The 22,171-nt window shown below is 38.9% G+C and overlaps 1 protein-coding gene across 1 annotated transcript in view; it reads left to right on the top strand.

Moving 5' to 3' along the window:
• The first annotated feature begins 441 nt into the window (after positions 1–441).
• Positions 442–22,171, top strand: part of LOC145711615 (glycine receptor subunit alpha-1-like) — a 41,116-nt gene continuing 19,386 nt past the window's right edge. The window contains exons 1-3 of the mRNA XM_081789304.1: positions 442–574; positions 836–995; positions 1,827–1,920. Coding sequence (XP_081645430.1) covers positions 472–574; positions 836–995; positions 1,827–1,920 — 357 coding nt within the window. The 5' untranslated portion in view covers positions 442–471. The remainder of the gene's footprint in view (positions 575–835; positions 996–1,826; positions 1,921–22,171) is intronic.

Here is a 22,171-nt window from a genome sequence, read left to right as displayed (position 1 = left end):
TGAAGATTGGGATTGATCACGTGATCAGCGCAGATGGCGGTACAGAGCTTCATACCGAGGGTGAGAAAAAGGGACAAATTATTGTGAAAAAATAGATAAAGACTTGATTACAAAGAAGAAAATCGGTTTTCGATAATGATTTATGCATTTTTTCAATTATTACTGTATTCGACTGTATATGGATCAGAATTCGAAGCAGATATTTATGAGAAGATCAAATACTATGATAAGAGAATTCGACCTTTTGAAAAACGAGCGCCGACGGGAGTCAGGAAAGAGGATAAAAAGTCCCAAATTAAGGGTGTCAACAACGATTTGGCCATTTTTCACCTGTTTTTTTCTGTATCTTCCCTTATCATATTTGGCTATTTTTTCGCGGTATATTTGAGATTTAACCCTAGTCTACCTGCATAATCCTTTGAAAGAGTGAGCTATCATATTCCAAACTTGGACTCAGTAGATGAACAAGCAATGGATTACAGATTGGGATTGTTTCTGAGAATGCGCTGGAAGGATCCGAGGCTCAGCTGGGGCAATATTACTCAGTGCATCGAGCGTACTGGGAGTAGAAGAGGTACAAACTTATTGACAAAAATGTTCTGATTGTCTGTTTTATGCTCAAAAACAGCCAATCAGAAGCTTGTATGAGGTCTATCGGCCAATCAGCAGACGCGATTTCTAGTCATAATAAAAGTCTAAATTTTAAATTTAATGAAAAATAATGACTTTGTTGAAATTTGCAATATAACCAAGTGTCCCTCTCTTTGTTCATTCTTCGAGCCAAAAATACAGTCAGCGAGTTTTCCCGTCGAAATTAATTAATCACGGAATTAAGAGTGCAACAGGGTGATGACTGTCCACCCCGACGTCATGGACAAAATATGGATTCCGGATTTATTTTTTTCCAACGAGAAAAGCGCGCGGATTCACCAGATGATCACGAATAACACCCTGCTCCGCGTGTCTAATCATGGCGATGTCTATGTTTCAATTAGGCTTTCGCTGGTGCTTTCTTGCCATTTGTGTAAGGGCTGATTTTGGCAGGATGCGTTTGTTTTGAGACAAATAGGGATTCGGCGAAAAAGTGATGTCTCTTTTGAATATTTAAAAAGATGAAGACATACGATTTGTTTTTCCTCTTTTGTGACATCAAATTTGTGAGTTATTTATTCTGACAATTGAAGAGGCCGCCAAAAATGTCTGTTCTTGTCAGAAAAAAAATCTTGTCTTTCATAGATTAAGGGTAGGGGGCCCTCAATGGAGGCCCAAGAGGGTCGCCATTTAATTGGATTTCGGAGGCATACCCTTAAAGTTTAACCCTGACCCTTAAAGTTTAAGGGTATCCCTCCAAAATCTCCGAAAATTAAGGGCGTTAAACGATCAAAACTGTGCAAAAATTATAACCCTCTTTTGAAGCTATTATTATTCTATGCAGAAAATTAAGAATCTACGAATCTGCTTGTCAGCCCGTAAAAGCTTTTGCACCGATTTCCCTTGGACGTACAATGCTGTAAAATCCGCGCCGAGTCATTTGGCTACGACGAGAGGGATGTGGTATTCGAGTGGACGCGTAAAAAGCCGCTCGACATGGCCGATGACCTGACTCTACCACAGTTTAAATTATTGGGATCAACATACAAAAGCTGCTCGATTGTGTACTCAAGGGACGGGGATTTCATTAATTGATTGTTAAAATTTCTTATGAAAAAATTGCTTTTGAACTTTCATTTTACTAAATCGACGAATACAGTAAAAAAGAATATACAGACAGATTGTTGGCAAAAAGCCTTCCTGAGAGATTGGTTTTTCTGATTATCCCTGATTAGTGGCAACTACACATGTCTCGAAGCGAGCTTTATTCTGCGCCGCGAGTTGGGGTACTATCTCATTCAAATGTATATTCCAAGCTTGCTCATTGTCGTCCTCAGGAATGGAATCAGAAATGATGCAAGCAGGAGTACTTTTAATTAAGGGTGTCAACAACGATTTGACCAATTTCGGCCCTTGCTCGTTTATGATTGGCTGACATAATATATACTGGCTTCTGATTGGACGAGAGTGTTATGATATAACTTATGTTTATGCAGCTGAGTGCCCAGGTTAGCCTGAGCATCTCGTTCCATCCTGACGATATGCGTCGTGCATAATTGATCAACCAATAAGAACCTGGATGGCTCGGGATGCAGCGTAGGATAGCCTGGGGGCTCAGCGATCAGTATATAAGGAAGACACCTTCCTTCAGATCAGTAACGTTCTCATTTCATACCATGTGCAAGACATGAAATAAAACACAAAATACGTTATACCAAAATATGCGTTAGTTTTTATTGCAAGATTGATACACCATTGCAAGGCAGCGCATAACATTGGTGTCAGAAGTATAAACAAACCCAGCGCCAGGTATGAATTTTAGGAAAATATTAAGAAAGGTAAAAATATTTATGAATCTTCACGCTGGTAGCTTAGAAGAAACATAACAATTCATCAAAACGCGGTAAGTCTTTGAAAAACCATCAAAATTTTATGATTTTCTAAAGTGAACCTGCGTGTAGGATTTCTTTATAATTCATAAAAGCGGAAAAGAGACTCTAAAAATAATGAAAGCTAAATGAAAAATTTATAAACCCCCACACGTGTAAGCTCAGAATAAACATTTAAATTTATAAAAGCACTAGAAGTCTTTGAAACACCATCAAAATTTTATGATTCTCGAAAGCGAGCATGCCTGGGGGATTATTTATTATTCATCTAGATGCAAGCTAGAAACTCTGAAATAGGAATTAAAATTCATAGACTTGCAAGGCTTTTGAAATAATGAAACATGAGAAGGAATACGCGCTGCGAAAGTTCAAAAGAGACGTTAACTCAGTCTCTTCTCGAGCGGATACGCGCTAAGTCGTATTCATAATTCATCAAAAACTGAGCAAAACGTCTGAAGAAACAATTAGAATTCATTAACGGGCAGACTCAAAGAAGTTATGAAACTTTCAAAGGAATAAATAATTTGATACTTCAGAAGAAACTTATAATTCAGTCTCTTTGAGAACAACGATACCTGAAGGTTTATTCATTATTCATAAAAACGCAGAGAAGAGACTCTGAAATGGATAATTCATATGAATAGACTGTTGATGTTCAAAGAAATAATGAAAATTCCAAAGGAAGAAAGAATCTCAAACTACAAAAGAATCTCTAATTTCGTCTCTTTCAGATCCAGCATGATGAGAATATTCTATTAAAAGAAAAACCCGCGAAGCGCGGCGCGCCAAAAGCGCTCAGTAATTTATGATCTTCAAAGAGATCAAGCTTTTCGGAAAATTAAAAATTCAGGAGAAGCGCGAGACGGTGCGCTTAGATTTTACGATCATAAGGAATAATTTCTGGAGCAACCAGGCTGTCAGAATATGAATAGTTAATAGAAAACACGTGGAAAAATGCTCTCGAAAATATCAATTATTAAAAGGATTCCTCAGAAGTTGAGCCTGAAGATACCGTTTAATATTCATGATTCCGCGAAAACGGAAAACGGAAATCCACTTTCGTCATTTCACAAAAACCCAGCTTGGGGGAAGGAAGAAAAATAAGAAGAAAAAAGAAGAAGTGGAAGTGAAGAAACCAATGCTGGCGGAGAAATTGATGAATCTTTGCTTACCGATCGCCCCGTTTCTTTTTGTTACACATTTTGTAGCCTAGACTTAATAAGCCAGAGAAGTAAGAATCAATGTTTTTTGAAAATCCTAAGAGAAAAAGGTTGGGAAAAATCATTTTAGGAAAAGCCCGCAGAATAACACAAAACCGATTATCAAAAAGAATCAAGATCTTTATAGAAGAAAAATACGGTAGGAGAAAGGTGAAACCTTATTCAAATTTTCTGAGGCTCCCTTAATCAAAAAATTTTTTTGATCGTCTCTTTTGAAAAGGAAAACTCAAAAATATGCCTTATTTAAAAATAACTCAAGGGAAAGAAACGTTTTTCTACGTTCCCTTTAAACAGAAGGCTATTATTAGCGAAAAAGAGTCAATTTACGATGAACCCAATTAATTTCACCCATGCTTTAAAAAATTTTTTAACATTCCCCTCTTCGCCCGTCTTAATGAAAGTCTACACTTTATTGACAAGGAAAGAATTTTCACGCGAAAATACGTTTACCCCGTTTTAAGAGTTACAACACCGATTTTTTTCATTTTTTCTGCGAAAGTTAAGGTACCTTCCGCTCATAATAAAGATCTGATTATTCGCCCAGTTTAAGATGAAATCTTAAATAATTTATGGCTAAAGATCACCTTTATTATTTTTTCGACACAATTTTTCGCTCAGCCCACCAAAAATAATTGTTCTTGATCAAAGACACATTATTCCGAGACGTCTTTCAACGTTTCCGACACGATGGTGGAAGAAGCGAAAATGATTGACAGCGGAAGAACAAAAGGCACCGGAAAATCACAACGAATTTTTTATTATTCTGAGCGGTGTGAGCCGCTTCGGAAAAATTAAAAATTCAAAGAGGCCGGTGGCCAAGTTTTCATAATTAATGAAGTAACCAAGTTGCGTCACAATGTATTCTGAAGCCAATTAAAGTGTACACTATAAATACAGCACTGGGAGGTGGAAAAGGATAACGAAGAGCAAGATCATAAGTGTAGCTCTGAAAAAAAAAAAAAGTCGAAAAATAAACGGCAATTCTATCGTCAATTTACAATCAAGGATGAAGAAGCAAGCAACGACCAAGCAAATAAACACGATAAACTCCTCTGCTAACAAAAAATCGCATCAAAGCTACGCTGGTCCTAGATTCAGCGCTAGGCCCGAAGCAACTAGCGTGCCCCTTCCACCAATTGAATGGGTCAAAGTTAAGGTAGAGTAAAAATTTTATTTCGGGATGAAAAAAGCGCATATGTCATGGTCCAAAATATTTTTCTTCTCACTAATCATACAAATATTTTTTGCGGATGACAGGTCAGGCTGGCCCACTTTTCCGACATTTTTTCGGCACACCCGATTTCTCGCGCTTATCTGAAAGAAAAAATTTGGCTGAGTATCTTAGGCTTTCAACCGACCCTTTGAGATTTTCGGAAAGTATTTTTATCTGCCCTTGAAATTATAAAAAAAAAAGGGGCCTAAATTTTTCGGAAATTTCGATGTTCTGGCGGGGAAAAATCTTGAGTTAACTGACCATTATTTTTGTCACATTTCTTTCCTAGAAAAAGGCCGCTTCCGCTTTTTCTTATAATAGCGCGCCGCGTCAAAAGCGTAATTATGTATCGGCCCTATTATGATAATTCGATATTCTCGTAAAAAGAAACAATTTCGAGTTAATTTCCCCTTCCCTATGTGCCCAAAGAACGGAAAATTATACGTTAATTTTGGTAACACCGACTCTTCGGAGGGAAAAATCATCGGTAAATAGAAGTCAATGTGGTCTTAAGCTTGCCCGATCCTTGTAGCAAATTTTGTTATAAGCAGCAAAATTGTTATAAGCGACCCCAAAAAGCAAGCTTAAAATTTTCGAAGGAAAGTCATGATTTTGATTCAGATTGTTTTTCTTGAAAATAAATAGAGGCTTACTAACAGACCCATCGGAAGTGACGAATTTTCTCCTCCCCTTCGTTATAAAACGTCTCTTTTAGAAATCTCAGAGGATTGATAATTCTCATATAAACCTAGGTTGACTTCATTAAAGCCAATTTTTCAATTTTTCACTAAGTGAAGCGTCTCTTTCGATGCCGAAATAGGGTTATTTAGGTCGTTAGAATATAGTTTGAGTTTAATTCTTTGAAGAAAATTTTTTTCTTAACAAAAATAAACGAATGTTTGCATGACAAACAACCTAGAATAATGAAAATAAAAAAAAAAGCCCCTCTTAATTGGAAATTCAAGCTACAGTATTAATTCAAGAGAAACATCATGTTCGCCGGCTTTGATTTTTTGTCGATCAAACCCCTTCATTTTCTCATTGAGAATCATTAAATGACACTCTACCGACCGTCGTAAATCAATTTGTTCACAACTGTTTATAATTAAAAGAACACGTGCGGAAATCTGCTTGGTAGCTTATAACAACGGCAAAGGCCAAGTAAAAGCTTAATTATTTTTTGAATTTTTAATTTTTATTACAACAAAAATGATTAAGACAGTAGAATTACGGTTGGAAGAAGGATAAGCGAAAGGAAAATAATTGCGTACAAGATCATCGAGGCGGAAAATTTTATGCACCAAATTCTACAAAATAATTTCAAAACGGGCGGTAAATTAGAAAAAGATAAAGTTTATTTTTTGGTTGATAAACATTTTAAGAAAAATAGAAGGAAACAAATTTTGGCGTCTAGAAAAAATTGTGCATCAGTCGAGAGCGGGAAATTCTGAAAAAAGGGGCGCAAAAATTACGCAGACTCGAAACCGGAGTCATAGGACTCTAAGAAAAACGCTGGTTCAAAGATAATTTGATGCAAGTTGTCGAAGACAAAATCCACAAACGGATTCGGGTGCGGGTCAACTTCCATCAGGTCGTCTTCTTCGGGCTGATTTGCTGCAGCAGATTCATCGTCTGTCTGCTCGTCTTCTTCTGAAGAATCGGGAGGGAGCGGAATAGAAGCAGCAGGCTTAATTTAAAAGTTATTTTACAAAATAACTAATAATATTTAATGATTAATCATAACAAACGAAAAAAAGAAAACACCGAAGTAAAACTTACAATTAGAGTCACTGGAACGTCGGCGAAGAAGTGAGCGGGAATACCATTAAAATCAAAAGTCGCGTAGCGGTTGAGGTATTTGTCAACTTCTGGCTTCATGGCAAGGGGAAGAGACGAAAGGCGAAGCCAAATGGAACCGCGCCGTCTTTCGTAGACGTTTGCAAGAGTCCGTCCGAAATCGGGCTTGCTATTCTGGGAAGGAATTGCGAGCTGAAACAGGCCGAAGAGCTGAAGATTCATCCCCAAGATGTGCTCGCTTCTCGAAATCTGTTTCACGTAGTGTCGATAAGTCGGGCAGTCTCTTTCAGATGAATCCAACTCGTTATAGCCACGGGAATCAAAAATGCAGGGCCGCTTGCGAGGCAGATCATCTCGGGAACCATACGAAATCGTAGGTCCGTCGTCTCTTTTACGTTTTAAAAAGCGGCGCATTTTTTTTTTGGGTTGCGAAAGAAACTTTTTATTTGATAAGAATCGTTTGTAATCTGTGGTAAAACGAACATCCCGTCGAGTTTTTACAGAAAGTTATTAAAAATGAATGCATTTAAAACAATAAAAGTTCCAAGAAAACGAACGAGGAATGATCAAAAGCGGCGCGCGCTTCAGAATTTTTTGGAACGCTAGAATAATCGCATCCCCCAGCCAGCGAACCTTCACATGATCAAACCATGATTCGATAATTGACACGTAAAATAGGGCGGCCAAAGCCTTTTATTTGTTTGAATGATAAGGAAGAAGTATCGTAAAATTTAACGCACTCAGAATTTTTGAATTTTTAAAATCAAACTAAGGATAAAGTAGTCCTAAAGACAAATTAAAGATATAAAAGAAACATCATTCAAAGTATAAATGCCTCTTTTGATAAGGTAAATGGAATACAATCTGTCTGGGAAAAAATTTTTTATTAACAATACCCTCCTTTAGACGAAGTTACCCCAAACTCACGTGAAAACTAAAAATCTATTGGATCATTTTAATTTCATTTTTAACCGAAATGAGCGTATTTAAAGAACCCAACAAAATTGTTTCTTTTGATGCAAGAAAGCGATAAGCGCGGAATTTCAAAAAGCCCAAAAGAATAACTTAATATCTTCCGAATAAGCAAATAATTAATGGATGCCCGTTATTGCTAGTTCTTAAAAACGTAACTGCGACTGCCAAGCGATTACGAGGATTTGCAGCGGCAAGTTGCAGTCGCCGCTGTTTTACCAGAAAGTTTCGAACTCCCGCCGCTAGAATTAATGCTTTTGTTAATAAGAAGAAGCGCCAAGAAGAGACTATATTTTTAGCAAGAATTACAAATGTCTGACAATTTTTATTGGAAACGGTGCTTATTTAAAGAAAGAAAATACTCTTCCAAAAATCCGCGCGCTTCGACCGAAAACTTCCTTGCCCACCATTTTGTCTTTCATCAGAAATTCTTCCTGATTATTTTCAAATAGAAGATTTAGAGTTTATAAAATTAAGCGCATTAGTAAATTGCCGGAAGAGACGGAATTTCCTAAATAACCAGTTACAATTGATGGTACGGAAGGCGCAGGTGCAACCCGGGGATCGGCTGCAATCGAAGGTTTACTGTTATCATTTATTCAACAATCGCGGTCACGTGGCGAACGCCAAACAGGTGTCAGATAAGGACAATAAATGAAAAGGGCAAGCGATTTATTGGACCCTCAGCAAACTGCTTTACCGAACAATTATCTCCCCTCTTACAAAATATCAAAGAAACCTCCGGGACTTCAACAAAAGAAGGTGCAATTTTTGTCGGGACATTCAACTTTGATCGGATTAAATCAAAACTGCCTACGATAGGGATGTTCGAATAGCTCGCTTTACCTAGCGTAGCCTCATATAACTTAGAACGAGGACTTAAAAAGGAACAATTATTAAAAATCATCGGCCTCGGACTTCGCTTTATTGGAGAAGCGTCTAATATTAAAGTAGAAAAAGTCAGAACTCATACCGAGTTTTTTAAGATAAATTTTTGAAGTCAAACTAAGGTCAATAGAACTTATTAAAGGAGTTTATTTTATAAAAGAAACATTTATCTAGGTTTAAAGGTTTTTTTTCAAGATATAGACTTCAAACAAAGGCAAGGAAAACTTTAATTTTAATTTTGAGTTTTGTCATCCTTGACGGGAAAGCGACTATTTTTAAAGGCAAATCAAGTCTAAAAAGGCTTGATTGACACGTTCAACACATAAAGTGAACGTTTCGATAATCCAAAATGGTTCTTTCAAGAATTCGAACCCCGAAGAAAAAGCAGAGTAGAATTTTAAAATAAATTCTAGTTTTGTCGTTTTAGACGAGAAAGCCATTATTTTTAAAATCAAACTACGCACCAGATAGCTCGTCTAACAAATTCAACAGGAGAAAGAAACGTTACCAGAAGGAAAAATGCTTCTTTCGAAAGAACAAACTCTGAAGTAAAACAAGAAGGAAATTTTAAAATAAATTTAAATTTTTCAAAAACTCGATAGGGAAAATGTGATTTTTAAAGTCAAACTAAATTACATCGGTTTTGTTTAACAAGTTTATCATACAAAAGGAATGATATTATGACGATAAATGCTTCTTTTGAGATATTTACTCCGAAGAAGAAGCAGGGGAAATTTTAAAATTCATTAAAGGTTTGTTCCCTTAAAATAGGAAATTTCTGATTTTTTTGAACTCAAACTTAAGTCGAAACAATCTTGTTGACATATTTGAATCTTTAAAGAAACAAGATCTGAATCATTGATGTCTATTTTCAGAAAATCGACATGGATAAGGCCAGGAGAGAATCATTAAATTCTGGTCTCTATTTAGTCTCTTCTTCGATAATGCCTCTTCTGCGGCATATAAGGAAAGAAACAACAATAATTTTCAAAAAGGAACTCAAACTCGGATATACGGACAAATCAATTTTTATTCTCACAATGATCGAATGGTTCTAAAAAGAAATATCTACAGTGATATTTTCAATTACAAGAGACAATTGACGAATGAATTACCAGAAATCAACGTTTCTTTACAGTAAAGAAAACCGCGAAAATTACTAATAATAATGAAAATCGTCCTTTTTCGTTGATTTACGGACGCGGGTGGACCGGCGAAGCGGGGGCTGCACAGGATTTCGCGCAGCTGGTTGTGAGGCTGTTTCGGAAGCAGCTGGTTGCGTGGCCGGGCGTGCAATCGCCGACGTGGTAGTAGTAGTTGTCGTTGTCGAAGCCGAAATTCCCAATCGTCTTTCCCAAGGAAATGGCGGTAGAGTTTGGAATTTTCTCCAGCGACGCTCTGAGCGACGATCTAGCTTCTTGCAGAGCTTTTTCAGATCCAAGATACGACGCATTCTCTTCGAAACTTTCTGATCAGGGCTAGTGACCATTTTTCGTAGGTGCTTCGAGACCTTTTTGTCTCCTTTTCGAGCAAAAGCCTTCATTATCAAAATGCAGTAAAAATCACGAAACTTAAATTGAACCAAATAAGTTCGAAGGATAATTTTTTTCGAATCGTTGTCGATTATAAGTAGCGATAATCTTGCCCCACCACTCGTTACTGCCAGTATAAACGGCAACTAAAAACAGACTCGGGAAAAGGGCCAGCTGGCCAGGTAGCACGAACATGAAAGAAGTAGGAGCCTTCCGATTCATGTTAAAACCGCGGTAAATAAGAATACTCGCTGCGGGTTCGTGAAATTAGTGTTTAAAATTATAAGATCAAAAAGAATCGTATTTCTAACATTTGGGAATTACACATTTTCCTCTAATGCTAGGTAAGCTTTATTCTAGCTTCCTCAAAGTAAATTCCTCTTCATAACCTTAAAAACACCCTCTAGAAAGAAAAAATTTTTATAATAATCAAACACTAAATCTTTTGATGAAAGAAAAGAGGCGAAAAAGACCAATAAAATTTGCTCATTTTCAAAGGAAACTTCCATTAAATGAAAGGGTAAGGTTTTTTTTCTGTCAAAAAATGAATATTTCCAAAGAAGATCTTTTCAGTTCACAAAAACGGCACTTTTTACAAAAGGAGAACTTCTCCCCTTCACAAAATCGGCATTTTTTGTAAAGGAGAACTTCTCCCCTTCACAAAATCGGCATTTTTTACAAAAGGAGAACTTCTCCCCTACACAAAATCAGCATCTTTACCAAAGGAGAATTTCTCCCGTTCATTTATGATTGCTTTCGGAAAATTGCGGCTCGCAATTACGAGGTTTTTGGCAAAAATCCCGAAAAAGAAAAACCGCGTATTTGCAAGACCTGACTGTAATCTCTGCCCGGGATTAAACCCAGAATTTGAGCAAGATGAGACGAAAAAAACCAAGCTTTGAGGTTGACAATTTAAAGTATTTATTTTATAATAAGCAGCATTATATAAGGAGAAGAAATTTATAAATTTCATTTTATTGAAAGAAAGTAAAGTTGGTAATAAGAAATAGAGTCTGGGAAAATAAGGGAAAAAACGTGTTGAGTAATCCAAGTAATCATTTTATGGGAAAATATAAGAAAGTGCTACCTGACAGTTAGGTACAATAAAAATCATTTTTTTCAGAATATCAAGGAAAGAATAAAGATATTTAAAGAAAAAAAAGAAAATTAACCGGTTAAGTGATTCAATAATAAGCAAAATCGGGTTTTCTGGTGGATTTTCGGACGCGTTGAGATCGACGAATTGCAGGAACTTCAGGGAGCGTGTTGATAAAGCTGGCATTTGGCAGAGTAAAGACGTCATTCGTGTTGGTGTCCGGATCGATTTGACAAAAAAGGTCGGGGTCAGAAGAGGCGATAAGAGCGTCAAGGGCTGCATTAGTCGGAGATGAAGCGGCGGCGGGACGATTAGTGTCGACGTTTGTGGCAGAAGAGTGTGCAGCAACATGAGGGCCGCCGTAGTCATCCTCGAGGAAGAATTTATCAACGCCATCTTTCGTAATACAGCTCGCTAGTCCACGAGTGTAATCGTCGGTTGTGGCGGTTGCGAGCTCAAGAAACACGAGGCCGTCTTCATCGAAAACATCTCTTTCAATCTGGAGCTGTTCTCCTTCGCGTAGCGAAAGATTTCGCAGCATCTTCGTCAGTTTAACTGGCTTCAAGGCAGTTGTCTTACGAGCGATACCCATCTCGCAAAATTGTGGATGAAAAACACACCAACCGGGGATTATAACTAGCTAGAAAATAGCGCCCGCGTTCCCCAGAAAAAGTCTACCGCCAAAACCAATAAAGAGTTTATTAGCCCAAAGATCATCGGACCTAATAACAGTAATAAAAGAAAAGAGAGAAGAACACCTGGCATGATTATAACAATCAAGACAAATCATCTTTAGACCAGAATAAACGTCAGAAGAAACGATTTTTGTGGCAGATTGATCTGCATAAAATTAACAATGAAAACCTTCCTTCTAGCAGAAAAGGAACGATACCCCTAGAACCAAGGCGAATCTCTTTAAAATAGAAAAAGCATCCTTTGAAAAAATAAAGCGCGGATAAACTTTCTTTACGCCAGTCTTCGCATCAATTTAAGCCCATATATAAATGAAAAGGGACGTTTGCCCGCGAGTTACAGCCTCTTTACGACAATTAAAATATTTTTAAAAGACTCTTTAAAAGGAAAAAACGGACAGTCAAAGTGTTCCGCTGATAAGAATGCTCCTCCCCCTTTAACAAGAAGACAGTCTTTTGTCGTTTAGTAATTAAGAATTCACCTAGTTACTTCTCTCAACAAGTTTAATTTCAATGATAGAAATTAAATTTTCCTTAGCGCTAAGGAGTTATTAAAGAGTCAGAATGATCTGCTTGTTATTTATTAAGCTTATGAAGATTCCAAAAATCTCCCGGATCTGAATATATTTCATCTTGACCACAAGATACGCATCTTTTATGGACGCGCGTATGCACTAGCGCTAGTTGAATTACTCAGCTAGAAAGAACATTTCGCAATTTCAGAGTTTATATACCAAATTACATGTTTTCTGAAAGCTGGGAAAATTCTCTATTCAGTGACACCCATATCGATAGATCAAACCAACATTCTCAAATGCGAACTCCGCGCCGGAAGTCAAGAACACCTGCGCCTGAAAGGGGGAGTAAAGGATTAATCAGTGAAAAATCGGAGCGCAGTGGGACATCGTCGAAGAATCAATTCTATTATCCCTGGGAAAAAGTAAGGGTGTCAACAACGATTGTCAGCAAATTTCTGACTCCGGTCGAGGTACCTAAAGGGAGCTGTTCAGAATTCTTTATATGTCAATGATTAGTTTGAATCCCTTCTGTGACGCCTCTCAAAGCCAAATCTTGGACTGGTAGTCTCTTTTTACCCCTCACCGAGTTCAAAAGAAGCCCATTTTTCACAAAAGACAAAAGAAATTTTTGACCCTTGTTGCAAGAACACTCGATGGAACGTAAACCTGTTATTTTAGTAGAAGAACCTTTAGACGAAACAACGTGAACGTGAATTGAACGTGAAATCTTCGAAATTATAATCCCCAAAAATTTATTGCTAAACATATTAACAGAAGAAATTAAATCGAAAGCATGCAGTAGAGACGTTCATCACAGCGTTTATCAATGTTCGGATTAATAAAATCGCAAAAAATCGAACTGCATAGTAAAATGGAAAGAGTGACATAAAAGCCCCCCCTCCGCATTAATTTTCCGGCAGGAGCGAGTTTGGGAATAACTTCTGTCTGAAGATCTTCTCCGGGGAAAAAAAACTCGAGGGAAATCAACAAGGAAAAACGATCTAACCGAATATCCAAAAGAAAAAGGGTCCAGAATTCTGGGTCGCCACTTGCCAGATTTTCACGTTATAGGCCTATAGAATCTAATCCAGCAACAGTGACGCTCGGAAAACCGGTAAACACGAACATCGGTTCATTAGAAGAATTTTTATGGGACTCTTTTCATTGATGTTTGAATTGCTTGAAGAACCTAAACGGCCTCCCAAAGCGCCCAAAAATAGCCTCTTCCGTTACGAGTTCTATTTGAATATTAACCAATAGTTAATTCTCAACTTTCGAACAAAATAGGACCAGCTAAAGGAAACAATTTTTGGAATTTTCTTAACTCAAACTAAGCGTGTTTGAATCTAGTAAAGACTTTTTGCTTAGGAAAGAAACTTATTTATCACGACAAAATGTTTCTTGCGTCTCTTCTTGGGAAAAATAGTCATCGAAATTAAGCCAAAAAGGGAGATGTCGCATTCACAATTTCATCGTAACCCGTGGAAAATCTCGGCGGAGAAACTTAATATGCCCAGGATCCTGGAAAAATGACAGATGTCGGGAAGCATTATAGAATTTTAAAATATTAAAAACCTATTATTTAAGATTATTGAAGTCAAACTAATATTGTTTAACTCGTATTAATGTTATTAATTTTAGAAAAGAGACCTCTGACATAAGGAAAATTCGGTTAACGTTTCTTTAGAGTAATAGGATATTTTGTCACCAAAAAAGACCGAGAACTTGAAAACTTTATCCTTCAGTCTGCGATTATCCTGGGATTTTTCAATGGGAAATTTAACACGTCCGAGACCGTTCGAGAATGACAGATATCGAGAAGCATTGTTAAATTTTTAATAATAAGAACCAAATATATAAATTTCTTGGAGTCAAACTAACACAAGTAGATCCGTGGTGTGATTATTAATCGAAGAAAAGAGAGATCTAGCATAAAGGGATTTCGGCGAACGTCTCTTCTTGAAGACAATAAAGAAAAAAGCGGTCAAATATGATCGATAAATAAAATTTGACGAGCTGAAGGAGCAATCAAAATTTTTAAAGTCAAACTAGGCACATTTTAGTCAAGTTAACCCTTTGATATTAGAAAACAGACATAGATAACGAGGATAGAATTTTTAACAGTTCTTCTCTCTCTTTGAATAAAGAGTCATCGGAGATAACAAATAAAGGGGGAAGATCTATTTACCATGTCCTCACAGCTCCTTAACATCTCGACGAAAAAAACTAAACACGCCCGAGATCGTTCGAGAATGACAGATATCGAGAAGCATTGTAAAATTTCGGCAGCACATATTAAATACATTCCATTTTGATTTTGGTATTTATTTGCAGAAGCATAATGACTTAACGTTTTCGGAAGAGAGTGTTTATCATCAGAGCCTCGTCTTTTCGTGTAAACTACAGTTCTATCGTTTAAAGGAGGAATTTAAGAAAAGCAATAAAATGCTGCGATGTTCTACATGTGCGTTATACTCGAGAAGAGCCAAAGCCACATGGTCTACGTGTTACAAAAAATTTATCCGGGTTTTTCATTATATTTCAACGTAAGGACATCTTTTTAGAATTCTTAAACTCAAACTAGATAAAAGTTGAGCTCAAATATGATCTCTTTGTTCCAGACGAGACGATAAATCATTAAAATCGTCTCTTTTCATCTAATTGCATTATTTTTTTTAAACATAATAACTTATAGGACGCCAAATGATTGGGAAAACTTGCGCTTGAAGAGAATATCTATAAGACAAACAGATTCCGAAAAAATGAGAGATGGCAACCCTCTCTTAGAAGGCGCGGAAGAGATGATTTCCATGCTTTCGCAAACGCCTCTTTCGATGGAAAAGAGACATTTTACAAATAGTTAAGACTGTTAAATGAACCCTAGATACAACCACGTATTGAGGATACTCATGAACGAAAACTTCAGCGAATATGGATCAAGACTGTTAATCCGATTTGCCGACGGAACGTTTTCTGAATGTTTCACCTCAACACTCGGGACCGACTTCAAAATTAAAAGTTATGAGCTTAGTGGGAAAATATTTAAACTTCTGATAACAGACTCTAAAGTCGGGAGTAACGATCAGTTCCTTGAAAAAATCTCGACTTGGGACAATAAAAGAGACGATTGGAATGCCTCCAAAGCAATCACCATCATAACTTACCATAAACTTAAGGACGAAAATGAAACAAGAGACCCTTCAAAGCTTGAGAAATCGATACTTGGACCTCATTCCAGAAATACTCTACAGAAATAAACAGTACCACGTCATCTCAAAATTCGAAGGAAATATCGACTCAATAGCATTGCTTACAACAAGAGTAATAAACAGCACGACGCTACAACAAATGAGCGCGCAAAAGGGATTGAATAAACTGAAGAAGTTTTTGCAAAACGAAGCAAGTCCAAAAACACTCGAAGAGCTACTACACTGGCATTTTCATGTAGCTTTAAGAATCAGATCAACCCAAACTGCAGAAGCATACAATCAACAAGCACAACGCGAGGCTGCGAAATTTTTCCGAGCACACATAGACAACGAAAAAACATGGGACATATTAAGCAAGGCGAAGTTGGACGACTGCGAAGTAGCAAGAATTGTCGATTTTAACCTGCGAAGCCTAGCATCTCGCATAGAACGAAGGCTATTGCGTGAAGCGGTTGCTCGGGCCGGATTTAGAAGAAATCGGCATCAAATTGAAATTGAAGGACAAAACATACGCCCACTACTGTTCACGGGAAAGCTACCGGAAGGCTTTAGCCGACGACGGGGCTGACCCAAGCACCTTCCTAATCAAGTCAAAGTAGAGTCATCAGTCTTAGTATCATTCTTTCAGAATCGAAATCCAACATGGGGAATATTATTCGCATCATTCATACAATCATTGAAGCCCTCACGATAGTCGTTAGACCAATAAGAAGTGGAAACGAGGAGCACGAAAAAATCGCTGAAGCAACAATAAAAGATGAAACTGACACGAAGGCAAAACCAAAGTCTGACAAAAAGCCATCAACCCAAGCCAAGCCCTATAAAAAGGGATAACGAACCAGACTTGGGGGAAATCAGCAACGGAAGGAGAAAACACTGGCAAAAAGAGGACAAATTCACAAAAATAATAAATAAAGAAAAGGAAAATAGACGAAACGACATCCAAAGAATAATTGATAAACACCTCGGCGAAAATCAGTTCAGAGCATGGAAATCGGACGAAAAAATATCATTCTGCGAGCACTTGTGCCGAAACGCAAACGCAATTTGCTTTGCCCGAAACTGTGGCCTCTCAGACAAACAATTGGTTACTTTATTTATGCTGACCCTACGCAAAGAGGATATGTACATCGAACAACTGCTTGAAGCGGAGGATTTGCACGACTTCGGTCGTTGCCTGAAAAAGATAGGAAAGTATCTGGGGGAAAGGGATGTCATGACAGATGAAATCTTCAACGTAAGAAGAAAGCCAGAAGAGTCGCTCCTGACATTCTTTAAACGCCTCACCCTGGTATACGAAGCCTCTTCTAGGCATAGCTTGAAGTCCGATCAAACAGCAGCGTTTCTTTACCCATTAGTAAAAAACAATGCTACAAGAACTCAAAAGATTGAGCTTAGCAGAGTGCTAGAGGTCAACGGAAAGTACAAAAATGCGATTACCTACGCACGCTTGGAATCCGCGATAAAAGTAGCCCAAATAATGGACGACTCAGTCTTCAATCCGGACCAAGCTTAATCACCAGCCACCAAAGAAAGGAGATAGTTAAATAGGAATTAAACGCTGAAAAGAGACGCCACATGAGGATTAACCTGCTCAGGCTTAAAATAACAGATATCGAACTATTACAAGAAACCAAAAGAAGCTATTTTACTGAAAATATCATAACAAAAAAATGAAGGAAAGAACCTTCAAAACCCATTGGGCTCACACCAAAGAAATAATAATAACATCATTCAGGATGATTCGTTATAGTGAAAGATATCAGGACAATACGTACGAGTATGTCCACGTCACGGTCCCAAAGTCTTGGGTCCCGAAAATACCGATTGAGCGCCTTATGACAGTACAAGAGTGGCGGGAACTTGGAATAAACCTCCTAACAAATTGGGAACACTATTTGAGACATCTTCCCGAACCACACATCCTCTTGTTTCGCCGCAAACGACAAAAGGAGGAGTCTTTTTCAACCCCGACCAAGTAAATAAAGCAACGCGGAGCGAAGCTAAACCATATTTAAGCATCGATGAAGAAAGAACACAAAACTAAAATTCGAAAATCGCCAATTATTTGCTGCAAAAGCTCTCCGACCAAGAAATAGTGTTCAATAAATAGTAAGTTTAGACATGAATGAAGCAACTACTGTTAGTGGCCTCATTATCGGGTTAATAATCGCAATATTGACCTGCGCCCTAATCTCCTTGATCCTTGTCGTCGTAACAGCCCGGTTCCTTGAAACCAAATACTACTCGCCAGCCCAGAAGGAAGTCGCCAACAGAATAGCGGCCCAACTAGACGAATGCCGAACGTTGGTCCGCCGAATCGACGACAGACTGACAAGACAAGCACAACAACAATCAGCCAGACGAGCGCTACGCAATCAACAAAACAAGTTGGCCGACCAAGTGAACCTGACACTCCCGCGACGTAAACGATGTCGAAGTGAGGATTTGGATGCAGTGTTCCCGAAGCTGAATCTTGGAGGCGATAACGAAACGGACAAAGAAAGCCCGGCTATGCCACCGCCAATGCGCCTTCTTGATCGACGCGAATCAAAAATTATGAAAAGATCCTGCTCCCTTGACAATAATCTCTGCTAAAAGAATCAGTTAATTGTGAATAGCGAATATCGTAGAACTATAATAACCCTACCAGAAAACCCCACTTCAGCATGACTTTTAATGAAAGCATCGGCCGAATTCCAACAAAAGATACGCAAAGCGAATACCTCAGGACTATTCCATCTATCCTGCGAGGAGACGAAGTTGCCAACGTGTTCCAAGCAAGAAAAACAAAGTCAGCCATTGGCGTTTTGAAAATCATACTTGCCGAATTAATGCGGTCGGAAAAAGCAGTAATGACGCCCGCAGAAGCCTTAGATCATCTAAGAAGCTACCTTAATACCCACCCAAAAGCAGAATCAGCATCAAGCATCCTCGATTTCCATTGGAGAATTACATTCACCCTGGCAAGCACAAAAGGAAAGAAAAAAACTCACGAAAAGGCCTTGGGCCTAGTCGCAAACTTCATCGACAATCATCTTCTCTCCAAAAGCTTCTTTGAAGAGCTGAAATATGCAAATTTTCACCTCCAAAGCTGTAGGGAAATATCAAAGAAAAGATGCATTGTCGCCAGGGAGGAGCTGCAAGCAATTCGCGCAGGAGCCGCTGCAAAGAATAGACGTACAATAAAAAATGGCCTAAGAAGACGAGTCATCATCACAAAAAAGTAAAGAAACATGCTCCCTTTTCCAATGACTAAAACCTTCTAGTGCAAGCCAGCCGAGGATAATCAACAACGAAGAAAGCAAAAAGACAATTTAAAATTAAGGATTACATGGACTGTACAAAACATCTCAAAAAAATGTCACCCGAAATAGAACAAAGAAATTATAAAGTCCAAGTAGCAATAATAAGCAATTTCAGTATGAACTCAATCGAAAGAAAACACTTCTTCGTGTGGAACGTCTTACCAGTGTGCTTCGGTGACCAAATCGCTCCAAATAGGCTGCCATTTCCGGAATTGTGTGAACTCAGTGGCTTCAAGGCCCTCTTGGACCAACTCATCAACGATCTGTCCGACTTGCAGATCATTACCGACGGACTCATAAACGAACTCAAGACGAGACCGGAACGAATCAGACCATTGCTAAAGCGATACGCGCAGGACGCAAATAGAACCCCCACGTGCGTCGCATGGACTTTCTTCTATGCAACTCTCGGAACCTATCTCTGTCTTCGAGAAGAATCACACGACCCCCGGATCTATCAGAGATGGAGAAACTGCCTTCTCGAAATCGCAAACACAAGGCTTGACGACAGCGCCTTCAACTTCGAACTCGCCCCAACCCTATACCTTCTTAGCCGCTCACGAGCTACAGCAATCGGGTCAATCATTGATGCTTCCAGACAAGCCGACCAGGAAAGGGAACAAGACAGCGGAAACGAAGGCACTGAAAGTGGATCGGACATCGCCGAAGAGGATTTTCTGCCAGCCAACAGTGAAATCAATGGGAATGAAGAGCAAGAGCAAGTACTCGAACAACCAAACTCAATGGAGTCCTCACCAGCAAACAAAGCAGCGCCTGAACGTCCCGAAGAGGAGACATCTCTATAAGAAGGTAAACACCAGGCACTAGGAAACGACTAACACTAATTCAAGGGCAAAATTCAATCATACATGAAGAAAGAAGCAGTGAAAAGAGAAAGTCATAAGTACTATTTTCTGACCAAACATAAATCCAATTTTCGACGTGAACTGTAACTAAAAACTAGAAAAATCGTTAACTTAGCATTGAATTCAACAAGGAAAATTTAGACTGAAAATCAATAAAACCATGTCTCAAAAGGAAAGTCGGCTCGCAAGCGTAGAAGACCTCCTTAACGGAACAGTAAGAAGCCCAATCCAGTTGTCGCTTTTCAAGGAAACACTGGCCCGGGCAATACTCAAAAAGCCGCAACAGCGATGCAATGACGTGAACGAAGAATGGCTCAGCCCCTTCTGTGAAGCAGTGAACACTGTAATACGAGCCTCCGAATATTGGCTTGCGGCGCAAACAACGGCAACAAGAATGCGAATTGCAGGAATGCACCATCATCAGTTAGCCCGCAGAAACTTAGGGTCAACCGAAGACTTAGTATACTTCATTGCCTTTCGAAACATCCAACGATGGCTACAGATTGCGGACCAAGGGTAGGAGCAAAGAACGGATAATATTCAACCCATAAGAATTTTAAGCTATGACTACTGGTTGATTCTCGAAATCTGGGGATTCTCTTTCAACGAACCCGAAGTGGCGCGATGCTTCTACCTGGATGTTCAGGGCTGGACACCGACTCTTCCATCAATCATTCAATATGGCTACCAATGCGCGGCAAAAACGTCACCAATGGGAGACTTCCGGTTTTTCTAGGCAATGCTCAAAAGAAGAAATGCGGAACAGCATCAAGCAACGTACTAATTACGTTAACTTAAACAACAGCTGTATGCCACTTATTAACAAAATTGATAGTAGTAGAATTGATCTGTGTTATACTTACCCTTCGTACTTATCGATCATCAATTCGAACCAAACTCTGTATCCTACTGTCCGCCATTGTTATAACAGTATTTTTTTAAATCCGTAAAAGACTTAATTATGGTCATCGAAGGAAAATTTCAAGAAAGTGAGTAACTATTTTGGTTCAGACAAACGCATAAAACAACCATGACAAAACTTATCAAATCAACCAAACAACAAGCTGACTTGTGCAAAGGAGGAACTATCCTCCTGGTCACCAGCACCGATCTCAGCGGGGCACTCGCTGCGGCGGTAAAAACCGCAAAGATCGAAGGCAGCTTCCTACTGGCAACATACGAGGAGTCAATCTTTGCCCAGAAATTCGCTAACAGCGCATTACAATGGGCAAAGATGAAACAAGCTGCAGAGGAGATATTGGGAGAAAGCCCAAACACTCTGATCTATTTGGACGACTCCCTGGCCCAGCGGCACGGAACCCAAATCCCAAGTTCTTCAAAAACTGAACCTGTGCAACAAGTAAAAAGAGAGCCGGGAAAAGGCGAGAGTATCACAGAAGGAGGTCTGGAGGCGAAACCAGACGTACCGAACGAGCAAGAGACTGAACAAGTCAAAGAGCTCAGGCGACAGATTGAGCGGCTTCGCTTAGAAAATAGCTTGAAGACCGAGAATCTATCAAAAGCGCTAAGTAAGGTGGGGGCCATAGAAGAGGAACGGAAGGCAAACTGCGAAATGCTTAACCGATACGACGAGATACACAAAGAAATGATCGCAAAAATGGATAACGCATCGGAAATCCTCGACAAGGCCAACCATCTTTTTGGTAATCGTAAGCGAGATCACGACAGTAACACCTCAGAAACAGACTCCGAGGAAGAAGATTGGGACGAACAAAGAGAGAAAGAAGCAGAGGAGCGAAATGCAAGGAAAAGAACGAGCGAACAACGTCAAAAGAAGAGAGGCCGAGAAGAGAATCCCAGTCCCTCTCGGAGGGAAAGCTCAACAGAGACAACAAGAAAAGAAAAACTGAGCGAGAAAAAGAAGCCAAAGAAGGATGGAGTGGTCCGATTCGTTGGAAACCCACAGAAATTCCAATTGAAAAATTGGAAGACGGAAGAGAATATCACCTATTGGGAGCACCTTACAAGGAATAAAATTGCTCTCAACAACGCAAAGCAGAGCGGGTTAACAGACAGTCAGATGGTGTCACTCTTTATGTTAACCCTCCGCCCCGAAGACGCCTTCATTGAAGAATTGCTGGAAGAATCCTGGAAGAATAATTTTGAGCTATTTCTGGAAAAAATTGGGAAATTTCTGGCAGGAAGTCAGAGTAGCATGATGAACGATGTATTGACCGCCAAGCGACGGCCTCAGGAATCTCTTCTTGCATTCTTTATACGGCTTTGCACCATGTTTAAAACATCCTCGGGAAAAGACCCTAAGTCCCAAGAGGCAGCAATGGTGCTTCACCCAGTCATCAAAAACAACGCCACTAAAATCCAAAACGGAACTAATCCGAGAACTGGAAGCCGGGAAGGC

The sequence above is a fragment of the Oikopleura dioica genome, chromosome 1, assembly GCF_907165135.1.
Source record: "Oikopleura dioica chromosome 1, OKI2018_I68_1.0, whole genome shotgun sequence".
NCBI classification, from domain to species: Eukaryota; Metazoa; Chordata; class Appendicularia; order Copelata; family Oikopleuridae; genus Oikopleura; species Oikopleura dioica.
This window is presented reverse-complemented; position numbering and strand designations above follow the sequence as displayed.